General features: G+C 43.3%; 1 protein-coding gene across 4 annotated transcripts in view; it reads right to left on the bottom strand.

Moving 5' to 3' along the window:
• PAK3 (p21 (RAC1) activated kinase 3) overlaps positions 1–13,210 on the bottom strand; it is a 146,820-nt gene that overhangs the window by 32,019 nt on the left and 101,591 nt on the right. For all 4 annotated transcript variants that reach the window (XM_029996393.2, XM_029996394.2, XM_041118916.1 and 1 more), the window contains one exon: positions 5,729–5,925. In XM_029996393.2, coding sequence (XP_029852253.1) covers positions 5,729–5,903 — 175 coding nt within the window. In that variant the 5' untranslated portion in view covers positions 5,904–5,925. The remainder of the gene's footprint in view (positions 1–5,728; positions 5,926–13,210) is intronic.

The following is a 13,210-nucleotide window of genomic DNA, read 5'->3' as shown; positions in this document are numbered from 1 at the left end:
TTATTAGTCTCCAGGAATTCCTTGTTTTTAAATCACTCCACGAGTATTCACAGAGCGTGGAGTATCTTATTGAAGGAGATAAACTTGAAAGTCAGTCAATCTGCATGTGTTTCTCATCTTCCTCCTATTTTAACACCTTTAGAAAGTAACATGCCTTGTGGTCATCCATCTCCTGTGCTTTTTACTATTGACAAATCTCACTTCAGCCCAGTTTTATTGACCCTGAAAAAGAATGAGTGGAATAAAGGCTGAGAGAAGCTGCGTTCACTCTGATGCATCAAGAATCCATGTTCAACAGAGATTTCTCTGAAAAATGGTGACAATAATGCCAGTTCTGGACAACTCCCAAACGCCCAGATAAACATCGCACAAACCCACGTTCAAACATCTATCCTGCTGGCAGGTACCTGAAATATTTGGCTTCCCCAGAAAACCAGCGTGCTCCAAGACTAACTACCACATGGTTGAATAATACAATACAGAGCTACCTGCAGGATCTTCTTTAGTGCCAGTAGTATATCTGTAACAGCCTAGAGGGGAACTGCCATTCTACCAAATACATTCGTCATTTCAGCGGAAAAATTACATGCTAATAATTGGAACAGAACAAATATTACAGTGCCCACTTGCAGTATGCGAGAGTTATTAACACAATCTCAGGAAATAAGACACGCGTAAAGCGCTCATGTAGCATGCAAAAAAGTCACATCATCTCACATCTTTAAAGAAAGCACTCTGTACCCCAGGATCCCACCTTTCCTCTGCTGCCCCTCTTACCAGTTTAATCTGTGTCTGGTTTACATACCCTCATTGTGGTCCTGAGCAGGCTTGCTCTATAGATCTGATGTGACATGACTTCACGCTAACAGTTGTGAGAAACCCAGAGATATACAAGAGGTTTATACTGTGCCTATCACAATGGGACTCTATATCAGGATCTCTAAAGGCCAGTGTATCACCATTTATTAATGATAATATGAAAATGAATACACATGCCATAGTTACACATCAGCAGGAGAGAAAGGAGCAGTTGTTCAGGTCCTGTCTGTGCCTTCCATATTCCCTCAGTGCAGCGCCAGTGACAGCCATGCTATGCACATCAAAAACAGCAGGATGAAGACAATTTTGTGTGTGTCTTATTTCAAAAGCAAGTGTCCCCTTCTACCAATATCAACCAGGATGGAGCTTTGCTAAAACTATCTTCTGGCACATCAGCCTTCTAACATAAAGCACTACTATGCTCATGAACTTTTAATTAACATTTTCCTTCAGTGTTTTAGTATTATTTTTGCCAGCTTCCTAAGTTTACCTACAGGTCTCATCCAAAGGCTGAACTCACTATGTATCAGCACCCCTCCCAGCCTGGGTCTGTCTTTGCTCATAGACAGTAGCTCCATGAGGCCTCTCTTTGCACATCTTTCTTATACTACCTTACAGCCTCCTTTAGTTGGAAGATGCTCTGCTCTTCATAATTATAGTCTAGACTATTTTGGATGTTTCTAATCCTTTCTCTGCATTGTTTCATTTATCCTCATTAAATAATTAACTGTTACCTTTTGTCTGTATTGTACACCCCTACACCATGTGAATTGATGAATTATTTTCATTTAGCATTCAGTGAAGATGGCAGCAATATATCAAATACAAATGCAAAGGCTTTTCCCCTTCTTTTATCTCACAGAGGATGTTGTTTAATTTTCAGGATATATGTTGCCAGTTACAAGATGTCATCTCTGTTCAGCATATATAACCTTCTATTGTAGATAACAAAACTGGCTTCTCCTACCTCATCATTTGCAAGCAAATGCAGTGAAAATTAGATTTAAAGGATCATCAAATGCAGTTCAAAGCAAAAGTCAGACGTAGAAGCGAAATAAGGCATTACAAAAAATGTTCCATCAAAACCAGCACTTGTCCATTCTAGGCCTCTCCTGCCAGGGGACAAGCATTCCAGCTCATTCTCCAAGATTTGGCTCATCTGCTTCATGGACCTCTGCCTACCAGACTGTGGATATAACACCTATGGTCCAAATGCTGATAAACAATAAATACGGAATTAAACATCTCCTTGCAACACCCTAACTCCTCTCCAGTCTAAAAATTTTGACACTTCTGTCTGTGCCCTGCAACTCAAATCATTTCTATTTTACATAGGCTGGCAAAATGATACAAAAAGGCATGACTTCTTTAAAGCAATGACTAACTGGATTCAAGGGTTTTATACTGGACATTCCTATTTGATTTTCTTATACATGCCCTTCACAATACACTCCTGATGCACAGCAGTTAGCAATGAGGGCCACCCACACCACCTCAGCGACTATCACAGATTAAAAGAGAACAAGGAAAGAGTGTTCTGTCTTCCAGTCTGCATCATCCTCACCATTATTATGTTAAAAGAGCAGTTGTTTGAGAGAAAAATGTGACTCAGCTAAGCTGCAGCTTTTCTCCAGAGAGGGAGGAAGGGTTTGACCTCACACTTAATGCCCTCCTGTTTGCTCCCCTCCTCTTTATCTCATTCTGTTCTCTCCTCCATCCCCTCTCCCTTCCCCTGTCACTCATGCTGTCCTCCCATCCTCCTTCCTGCTCTGCTCCTCCTGTCCTACCCCAGCAGCCTTGTCCTTTTCTTTCTCCTCCATTAATCTTAATCCCACTGGGTGTTTCTCATTCCCTCTTTTCTTGTTTTTCTGTACAGGAGGGAACCAGATGACTAAAGGTCAGACTCTGCTCCTGTCTGCAGCTAAGTCCAAAGCAGCTTCAATGGAAGTGATATTATTCAACCAGTAATCTTAACACAGATGTACCTCTTCAGCTGAAAGGGGCATCTGAGCTGTGGTGGGCCTGCGCCCCTCATTTCTTTAGGCTGAATGCTCTACAGCGCCTTCATGGAGCCACCAGTTCACACACAGTATTCATTTATTTCATAGCACAGCAATTACAGGTGGTTTAATGAAAGAAGAACATGGCTGTATCAAACAACTGGAAGAACACAAGTAATTTCTTTCTGCTCTCAGTTCTCCTGAGGTAACAGCACTCTGCTGAAAGGAAACGCTCATGCTATGAACTCCGCTTTGGCTCCCATCACCACCACGGCCCCCAAGGAAGGAAGGCTGACTTCACAGCTTCAGCACGGGCTATGGGGGAACAGGTTCAGCTCCTGGTTCCACACAGATTGCCCACGAGACACCAGAAACGTATTTCAGTTGTCTGCCTTGGCTTGCTGACCCCAGGAAACGGGGCACCTTACCCCAGGGACAGGGGCGAGAGGAGCTATACCGAGGAACATAAGGAGGTCGGGTGCTATGGGAAGGAGCAGGACACTAATGCCTAAGGGGCTTCCTCCCACTGTAGAAGCACAGAGGGGCCCCACAGAGCCATCAGTGGCTTGCCAAAACAAGGTTTTAAACACAGAAGTGCTCAAACCCTAGCTGAAAACCCTGCACTTCCAACAGGGGAGTGACTGCGAAAGATTCCCGGTCCCCGAGCACAGCAGTCCCGGCACACACCGCTGCCTTGAAGAGAACTCACCATAGCAAATCCATCCTCGCACCCCTCCTGTCCAGTGAGCAAATGAAAGACAACAAAGTTCCTGCAGGTTCAGGCAGCAACACCCTGCCATGGTGTTTTCTTCACATTCTGTTTACTAATACCAGTGGTGGACTGTTAATATAAAGTTGTGATGCTGCAAAGCACTGCACTAGATGAGAGCAGCCGTATCAATCACTTTCTGTTTTATAAGCAGGACTCTCAAAAATGTGTCACTGAGTCTGTGAAGCACGCACAGGCCAGCTGATACCCTGACCCACAAACCAACCCTGAGATGAAACCACCTCAAGGGGCTTGGCCAGCCAAGCTAAACTTCCTCCATTTATTATTTCACCCAACAAAATTAAGCTATAAATCTTAGCTTACTTTCCCTCACGGTCACATTTAAAATCATGATACTTGTATGTTTCCTAAGACTGCTCTGACTGGCAGTTAATTACATCTATTTTTAACGTCACTGATCATTTCCAGGAGGCGTTGTTTCTGGATCTCCCCGTTTCTGCATGCATTTCACACAGCAGCTCCTACTTAAGAAATGTTCCCTCAGAGAGGGATTATACCATCCTGCTGGCAGTCAGGGGAAGAAGCAGCCCAAGTCCTTCCAGGACTTAAACAAGCTGGGAGAGACTTTAATTTTGGCCTTTAAAAAGAATCAAATGAAGATTAATTTTGTTCCCAGAAGGGGACGTTTTGGGAAGCACTCTGCAGAGCGAACCAGCCAGGTCTGCCTGAGGAATGGGCCCGTCCAGTCACAGCCTTCCCATGAGAGGAGCCATCAAGGCTGCCCCTGACTGAGGGGAGGAATGGGGCTGAAACTGTGCCTTCCACTGCCTGTGAGGAGTTCTGAACGCCAGACTGCCTTCAACCGCTCCACACGGCCTGTGGAAGGGACTCGTGAGCGGGGCAGCCGAGCAGCGCGGGTGAGCTGGAGCTCTGAGGGAATGACCACAGTTCTATAGCTCTGAGCTCTCCTTGGAGGAAGAGCGATGCACAACGAAAGCAGAATCCCTCTCGAAATCCAGATGGATTTCACGCTGCTGATCACAACCCTTTGAGACCAGCATTTCAGCCAGTTTTCAGTGCACCTCGTTGTCCACTTGTCTAGACCATACTTCACCAGTTTGTCTGTGAGGATGCTATGGGAGGCTGTGTTGAACACCGTACTAAAGGAGAAATAACACCCACTGCTCTCCCTTCACCACCAAGCCTGTCGTCTCATGGTAGAAGGCTGTCAGTATGGTTCAGCATGAATTCCCCTTCTTAAATCCATGCTGACTACTCCTGATCACATTCTTACCCCTCATTTGTACGGAAATGGTTTCTAGGAGGATTTGCTCCACTAGCTTCCCAGGGACCAAGGTGAGACTGACTGGCCCATAGTTCCCCAGATCCTCCTTCTTAAAGACAAAAGTGACATTTGCTTTTTTACAGTCATCAGGAACATCCCCCAGCCACCATAACCTTTCAGAGATAATCAAGAGTGGCCTTGCAGTGACATCAGCCAGCTTCCTTAGCACTTGGGGGTGCAGCCCATCAGTTCCCATGGCATTACAAAAAAAAGATCCCTTCCCTTAATTCTGTAAATACACTAACTCAAAACACACTCCTTTCTGCAAATGCATTTCAAACAATGCAACTGAAATGCTGTTTCCTGCATTTTTAAAAGACTCTCTTGCTGTAACCACACCTAGCAGGTTTTAAACCAAGACATCCTGTGTCCACTCTCACTGGAAAAGCAACAAGCAAGAAGAGCCTTGCTCCTGTTCCGGGAATGTAAATGCATTAAAAAAAAACCCCAAAGTGTCAGGCATGTTGCTTTCTCACTTCTGCAAATATATTTTCAAATGTACACAACCTCATCTCTGTTTTTACTGCAAATGCAAAGCAAAATCCAAAGGAAAGGATTCCCCAGCTTAACTATAAAGTTGTTTTTAAAAGGCAAGTTGCACAATGTGTGCATGTTTTACTGACTTTTCAAAGACAAGAAAGTAACTGACTGAACACCTCCTCCTCTTTTGAAACATGTTACTAGAGTAATTGGAACAGAAGGCTTTGGAAGGACTTTACCATGTTCTGCAACTGAAACAGAAAGAAAACAGTGGCAGAAAGTAAACAGGGCAACCAACAACCAACAGAAAGCAAACAGAGATGTAGCCACTCATTCGCATTGCTGATACTTTACTTTTATCCCCTCCTCCTGGGAAGATGGAGCGAAGCCTGGCTTTCTTGTTCTTCTCCTCAGGGGCCATGGGGAGCGGTTTTGAACTGTGGTTTAGTGCTGAAGAATCGCGATTGTTGCTGTTCATTCTCAATGGTGGGGCTGGAGGTTTCTCTTCAATATCCAGACTATCGGACATCTTCAGCAGCCCTCACAGCCTCCTGCAAAAGCAGAACACAAAGCATGCTTGTCAAGTAAGGATGCCAAGGCTGGTGTCCTAGGGAGGAAAGAAGGCAAGAAAAGCCTTCTGGTGGAATAAGTAAGCCTCTCTAGAAGTTTGCTCTGAATAAGGTTACTGCCAGTTGCTATAAAGAAATGCAGTGGCCAATTCCTAAGAATCACTGTATTACCTTTAAAATAAAGCTTTTTTTAACCCGTTAAAGGCTTTTTAAATTTTTATTTACAACTTTTTTCCTGTAGTTGTTTACGATCCAAATTTTCCTCTAAAACCAGACTTCCAAAGCAAAATTCAAATGATTTACTGAAACTACCTGGTATCGTAGTGAACCACTTTTATGATGTAAGAAACAAGGTGTATGTTGGGGGGATATGCATAGGAAGCATTAAGATCTCTGCTCCTTCCCTGCTGTGTTTGGAGAGGGTTTAGTCCTGGGAGCGTGGAGCTTCAAAAGGAATGATCTTCCCAAAGGAAATTCATTCAGAAGTACCAATTACAAATTTTCTTGCACATAAAAACAAGCATATGTTTGCTTTAAAATCAATCAAAACCTAAGCAGGAAAATGATCATATCGTGAAAACAATTTAAGTCTTTCTGTCCTGCTACCACACAGGTCTGTTACCATAGGGTTGTTTGTGGCACAGCTGTGAATAACAGCACCATAAAGTCCCAGGTATGGTACATCAGCAAGGAGTGGACACGTACAGTCTTTTGTTGACCGCTAAGAACAGGGGTACTGATCTAAGGAAAAAAATACCCAGAAATTGTTCCAAAACTTTACTAAGTTGGGAAAACACAGGGCAGCTAAGACTTTTCAAATTCCTAATCTTTCTAGTGCATCTTAAATATTCAAATTCAAGTCTGGATTAAGCAGCTGGTTTAACAAACAAGCAATGCTTGGTAAAATGAACCGGTTTAAGACCTGAAAATAGAGTATGATTTCAGACAAATCAGATGTGATGTGGGCTATACTGCGTATTTTTAAAGGTTACAATTCTACAGGCACCTTGCCTTCCAACCCCCTAAAATCAATGTGGCTCCTTTTATGGAAGGCACGTGCAGACCACTGTGCACGTGTTATGGATCTCTCCTTGTGCTGATTCACAGATAACGCAAGTTATTGCAGTCATCAGCTACTCTGTTAAATTTAAAATTAAAGCAACTTATGTTTTTCAGCTGTGGAAATCACAGGTTTTTCTCAGAGGTATCAGCCAAACATGGTGACTGTCACTTACACAAAGAGGTCCTGAAGCTTAACTTCAGCATTGCTGTTCTCACTTTGGACAGGTAAAGCTGCCATAGTTGAGGGGTTTTGGGGTTGTTTCGTTGTTTTTTTCTAAGAACTGAGGTTAATGTTTTCAACAATTGCATTTATTTTGATATAGCTGGAATTTCGCCAGGATTTCCAGCTGATATATTAATAGGGGATAATCAAATCCACATTGCCTTAACTGACAATACCTTCCACGTAAAAACTAAATGACCAACTGAAACATTTATAGACTAGACTATTTTTCATGACATGGACATTTTAGCCTTTGTTACCATTTTCAAATTACCACACATAAAACAATCACTTTTTTTTTTATTACTTGACTTACATGTTTAATTTTGTCTACATGAGATCCCAAAATGCCAGATCTGAGATTCAAAGCATCTGCCCAGTGACAAGAACAATAAATTAAATATACCATCACATTTCTGTTTTGCACTGGTCCCTGAGTCCACAAAGTGGGGCTCCTGAACACCTGGATCCCCAGGGGATCCCAGGGACCCATCCCGGGGTCACAAAGTAGAAAACCCTAGCTACAGCTAGTCCCAGCCCTCTTCCTAGTACATACATCACGAAGCAGGGATCCTGGAGATCTTGATTCACAAACATGCACTTAAAGACGTTACTGACCCCAGTTTCTCACTTCCATCAGGGGAGCAGTTTGTACGACCACCCTTCCCACCTGACTTAATCAGCTAGCTTGTGTTAAATTAGCGATCTGAGCTATTCTGGCTTATTTTGCCTGCAGCAAATTAGGGACAGCTCAAACAATTGCTCTGCTGGTAGATCAATATGGTGTTCACCGGCCAAAGAGGATGTCTACTCACGGGCTCAAGCCCTGTGTGAACTGCTAGACCTTCCCTACGCCATGGAGTTGCTCATCTCCACCTGTATACTGCACAGGTAATACTGAACCACAGGCAGCCACTGACCAGGTGTTGTTCCCTGTAGCTTTGCCTTTAGGCCTAGAAGCGTGGAAAAGATCACGCACTCTTAACTAATGAAGTCATGTATTGGAGGCAGCTGTCGGACAGAAAGATGTTTTTGTCATTTGGAACACACCACCTGGGAAAGCACTGAAGTGATCCTTCACAGAAAACCGCCGTCCCCGGCACGTGCCCGGTCCCCACAAGAGCGCTCTGCCGACACAGCCCAGCAGTCCAGGTAGAGATCTGCTGGGACACTTGCTCTGGCGATGGAGGAACATGGCCCACTCTCCTACGGAAGCACGTATGTAGGCAATAACATGCTTTGTATCACCAAGGAATAGCTATAATTGTGCCCAGGCTAGGGCTTGTGCTGATCTAACTGTCAAGTACAGACTAGCCTATTTACCTAGAGAACTAAATGCTTTTGTAGATTTAGGTCAAACAGTTAACATTACTAATCTTTGTGATTTCTATGCTGAAATGCAGGTTTTCCAGTAATGATGGGGATGGGGGGGGGGGGGGGAAGAAAAGCCAGCGATGAACACTACTGTAAGGTAATAGGGAGAACTACACGTGTGATGTGTCTTATCCTGGTGAAGGGAAAGTGCACGATGCCCAGGTAGTTCTGCACAGGGAAGCACGTGGGAGTTCCCAGCTTATGAAGCCCAACAGAGACATCTGGACATGGCTCACTGTCCCTCCAGCAATTCTCACAGACTAGGAGTTTACAGCAACAGAGGCTTTTATTTTCACTTTAACCCACCTACAAATACTTTTCCAGTGCCAAAGACAGCCTTCGCTCCCTGAGATCACTGGTGTGAGGCTGACCACAGAAGCACCAAGGCAGGTTTTCAGCTTGTTATCAAAAGCAAGACAGTTACTCTGTGAAGTCCATTACAGGGCACAAAGTTTCAGCTGTCCCTTAGAATGGGACAACTGTATCTGTCACTGTATCTATTTGTAAACAATGCCAGTTTGCTGAAATAGGTCCTCCCATGGGATTTCATTCCACAAAGAATACTATTAACGGTTTCTGGCCCAATTTGCCTATGATGTAATTATTTCCAAGATTTTGAAAGGAACACTATATTTTGTTCAGAGCTGTTTCAGGCTCGGTTTCAAGAACTGTACAAAGCTCTTTTATTCACTTCTAAACCAGGAAAAAAAAAAAAAAAGAGGGGGGAAGATAGCCTAAAATGTTTAACGGATGATATTAACTTTCTAAAGCTGGTCTAAATGAAAACTAAAGCAAACCACAAGGCAATACACACCAAGAGACTTATAATTTATGGTTTTCCTGATCAGAGCCCATCTGCTCTTCCATTCATTTTAATTTTGAGAATTTCCATGTACCACTGCACCATGACAAAAGAACATTCACTATCACATGAGACTTCAGATTTTAAGTGTTTTGTACTTATTTGCTCCAACCGTAAGTTAGAGAAAACCTGTAAAGAATGGAGGGCCAACAAGACGTATTCAGTTCAGAAACTTCTCAGGTTTACATTGCAGAGAAGTGTCAACAGCATGACAGCCCAAGTTGAACTCCATCCTGAGGCCAGGTTTTCCTGTCCTAATAACAAGTCCTTGATCCTGCTAGTCTTGTTCTGCATAGGATGACCCTATCCAAAACCACCTTCTGTCTATCAGAAATGATTACGCCATGTCCACATATTCAGTCAAACAGTCAAATTCTGGTGTTCTCTCTCTTTTTTCTTTCTTTTTTTTTTTTTTAAGGGTTTTGTTGGTTTGGTTTGTGTTTTTTTTTAAATAAAAGCATATTGATAAGATTGGAAGGTCAAAAGACTGGACATTAGGAAGCATTTCTTTACAGAGAAGGTAGTCAAACACTGAACAGGCTTCCTAGAGAAGTGGTCGATGCCCCAAACCTGTCAGTGTTTAAGAGGCATTTGGACAATACCCTTAAAAACATGCTTTAACTTTTGCTCAGTCCTGAAGTAGTCAGGCAGTTGGACTAGATGATTGTCGTAGGTCCCTTCCAACTGAAATATTCTATTCTATTCTAAAAGCTAATTATCTTGATTTCTTACAAATGTGAGGTTCACTGAGAATTTCATTCTTTGGAGATTACCTTTCAAAACAAAATGCTTTCACTGCTCTCATCATCTGACAAACCAGCAAGCACGCAACGAAGCACTCTTAGGAAACTCTTGGCAAAACAGTGCATTCAGCCTCCTGATTATAAGTTGAGGTTTGTACCCTTTTTCCATGCCCAGAAATGATAACTACTGCCTTATTAAGAATCCTTAAATGTTGCAGCAGCATCAGTTCCTGCCTCCCAGAAATAATCTCTGCTACCTCATCCCCTCCATACACCTCTTGTTCATACAGACACAAGTCTCTCCACTCAAAACACACGGTTTCATGAGTTTTCGCTACGCCTCCTGGCAGGCTCCCAGGCAACCTTGCTCCCTGTAACGCTGTCTCAACTCGACATGCAAGGTATTGATGATTGCATTCTTCCTTGAAGAGAAATGTCACAAAACTTCCATTTCTTAGGTGCAAGATGAATTCCCAAGTCTCTGACTTCACATTGACTAAGTTTCTATGCAGTACTTCCAAGAAGCACATAATCCACTGAAGACCTTCTCCCAGAGAAGCTATTGAAAGCAAACCCCTCAACACGACAAAAACCCCCTCCAATTCCCACCTGTATCAGAATTGCAAATTCCAGGAGGACAAGGCTGAAGTAACATACTCCATGCCCAAAGGATCGCAAAATCCACAGGACCCCGACTGAAGGGGAGGCAGCAGTCCCAGGGTCTCTGAGCTAATATTCCACGTTCTGCCGCGGAGATGAAATCCTGGTAAACCTGGAACGCAGACCTGTGAAACCCTGCCCAGCTTCTGAGCGCTGCTACACCACAGCTACCAGAGCACTCTACCATCCCACACCAGAGCTGCAAGAGCCACCCAGGTTGTCAGCAGGGACAGCTTTTAGAAGAGGCCAGCCTGTGCTCACCAAGAGGACAGAGTGCCTAATCAACAGGATTTTCCTCATCTCAGTCCTCAAAGACCCCATAAGTGCAACCAAGGCAATGCTGGTAACCCTTTTAACAGAAATTTGTAAGATAGAGCATAGCATACGTGCAATCAAGACCACACCAAGATACCCAGTAACTACCTACTTCCAGAGAAAATTCCTTTCAACGCCCATTGGCTTTAAGGAAGCATTTAAAGACACAGACTGTTGTACCAAAATACAAAAGTGTATTTGAGTATGTTAGCTAGGGCTTCACAGCCAAGTGGCAAAAGCTGAAATTAAATTCTCAGCCAGGTCAGTTGCTTCTACACAACTATTACAGGGTTATACAAGATGATCCAACATCCCTTCCCTTCCCCCTCACCTCTTCCAATCACCAGTTTTGTTAAGTGTAACGACAAACATTGACTTTAAATATATGGTGTTCAGCTTCTCCATGACTCAATTCCCCCTTTGCAAAAGCCTGTCTTATAATATTTTTGCATCTAGTTCTTGCCAAGCTAGGGAGAGGAGAGGAAGGAAGGTATTTGAAGCACCCAAATGTCTTCAAAACAACACACACACAAAAATTTGTTCAATTCAGTTCAAGTTCAGAGCACAATCTCATGCTGGGCCTTTATCCCAGTAAGCTCTTCACCCCTGTGTATCTGGAGAATACTGTTTGTAGATAGATCTTAAATAGCTTTCTTAGGTTAGTCACGTTATTTCAAAGTCTACAGCATTCAGACATGACTGGTTCCAATTAAAACTCACAAAGAGTATCCTGTTTGCAGAGACACTGGTGTTCATTTTCAAAGCCTCAGAGATACTATTGCAGCTTGTGATGCAGCAAAACTGCTTCTAAGATCCCTTGACTGGAAGGAGCCATGCCAATTTTCAGGCAGTAGCTTTGCAAATGTAACTTGAAGATGCAATGCTCACTCTTTGTTTATAAATATACTTCCTGCAAAAAGATATTTTATTACTCAGTTATATGGGCCAAATTCTGCTCTCAGTGATACTCACCCATTTCCCAGAAATCAATGGTGATGTAACTGAGAAGGATTCTCTCTAGATAGTGAGTACTGAGACACTCTGTTAAGTACTATCTGCAAGTATTTATACAGTATTTATACTTCCCAGCCCAGTTGCTGAAGAACTGTACCTGCTTTTCTACATCTGCACGTTGCACTTTTCTTAAAGTTCATTTGAAAGAGCAGCCGGTTAGTTGTACAGAATGGATGCAGTCACTGTTTCACTACTTACATGAAAGATGTTTACTGTCTTCTCTGCAAAACTTATTTAAGTTAAAATATAATACTGACACCTTTTTGATAAAAAAAGGGCCATATTCAGCATCAGCTAAAGCAGACGCAAGTCTTTCTGGGCACTCGGGGCCCATAATGTCCCCAAGGCAGTCTGCTTCCAGCCCTGAGTGCCTGCAGACCGGGAGGCGGGTGTGTGGGGCCGGCTCTGCAGGCAGGGCGGACGCAGCCAGGGTGCCCGGGTGCCTTTGGGAGGGAAGACGTCTTTCAGGGAGCTCCCCCACACGCACGTGTTGCAGAACAACCGTTGCGTCCCTTCTTTACACAGCCCTGAAAAAAGGCAGCATTCACACAAACTACAGAAGGAATTAGAATGTAGAAACCGTAACAATAACGCTTCACTTTCATACCGCCTTTCATACAACTGTCTCAAAGCACAATACCAACATTTGCCAATTGAGCCTCCCCATTCCCCTCACAGGCAGGTAAACATGCTTTGAGCTGTACAAATTATTCAAACCGAGTAATTTCTTTGATGAATGTACTCTCTGTTTCTGTTTGCAAACACCCTGTAAGCAGCTTATGATTTCCTCCAACATATTCATTTATTCAGAAGTTACCCTCTGAAACTTGTTACAAGTAACTTTTGGCCTCTGAACTAGCTGTTCATAAGCAGCTCCCTGTGTGGAGGGGATATTTTGAATTCAGGTTGTATCCAAGCAAAACTACCCGGGTCACAATGACTTGCAACTGTTTCTTTTCTGAGGTGGGATAAACAAGCTTCTGTTAAGAATTGCAGGATTAAGACTTTTACCAA

This window comes from Aquila chrysaetos, chromosome 21 (genome assembly GCF_900496995.4).
Source record: "Aquila chrysaetos chrysaetos chromosome 21, bAquChr1.4, whole genome shotgun sequence".
NCBI lineage: Eukaryota > Metazoa > Chordata > Aves > Accipitriformes > Accipitridae > Aquila > Aquila chrysaetos.
This window is presented reverse-complemented; position numbering and strand designations above follow the sequence as displayed.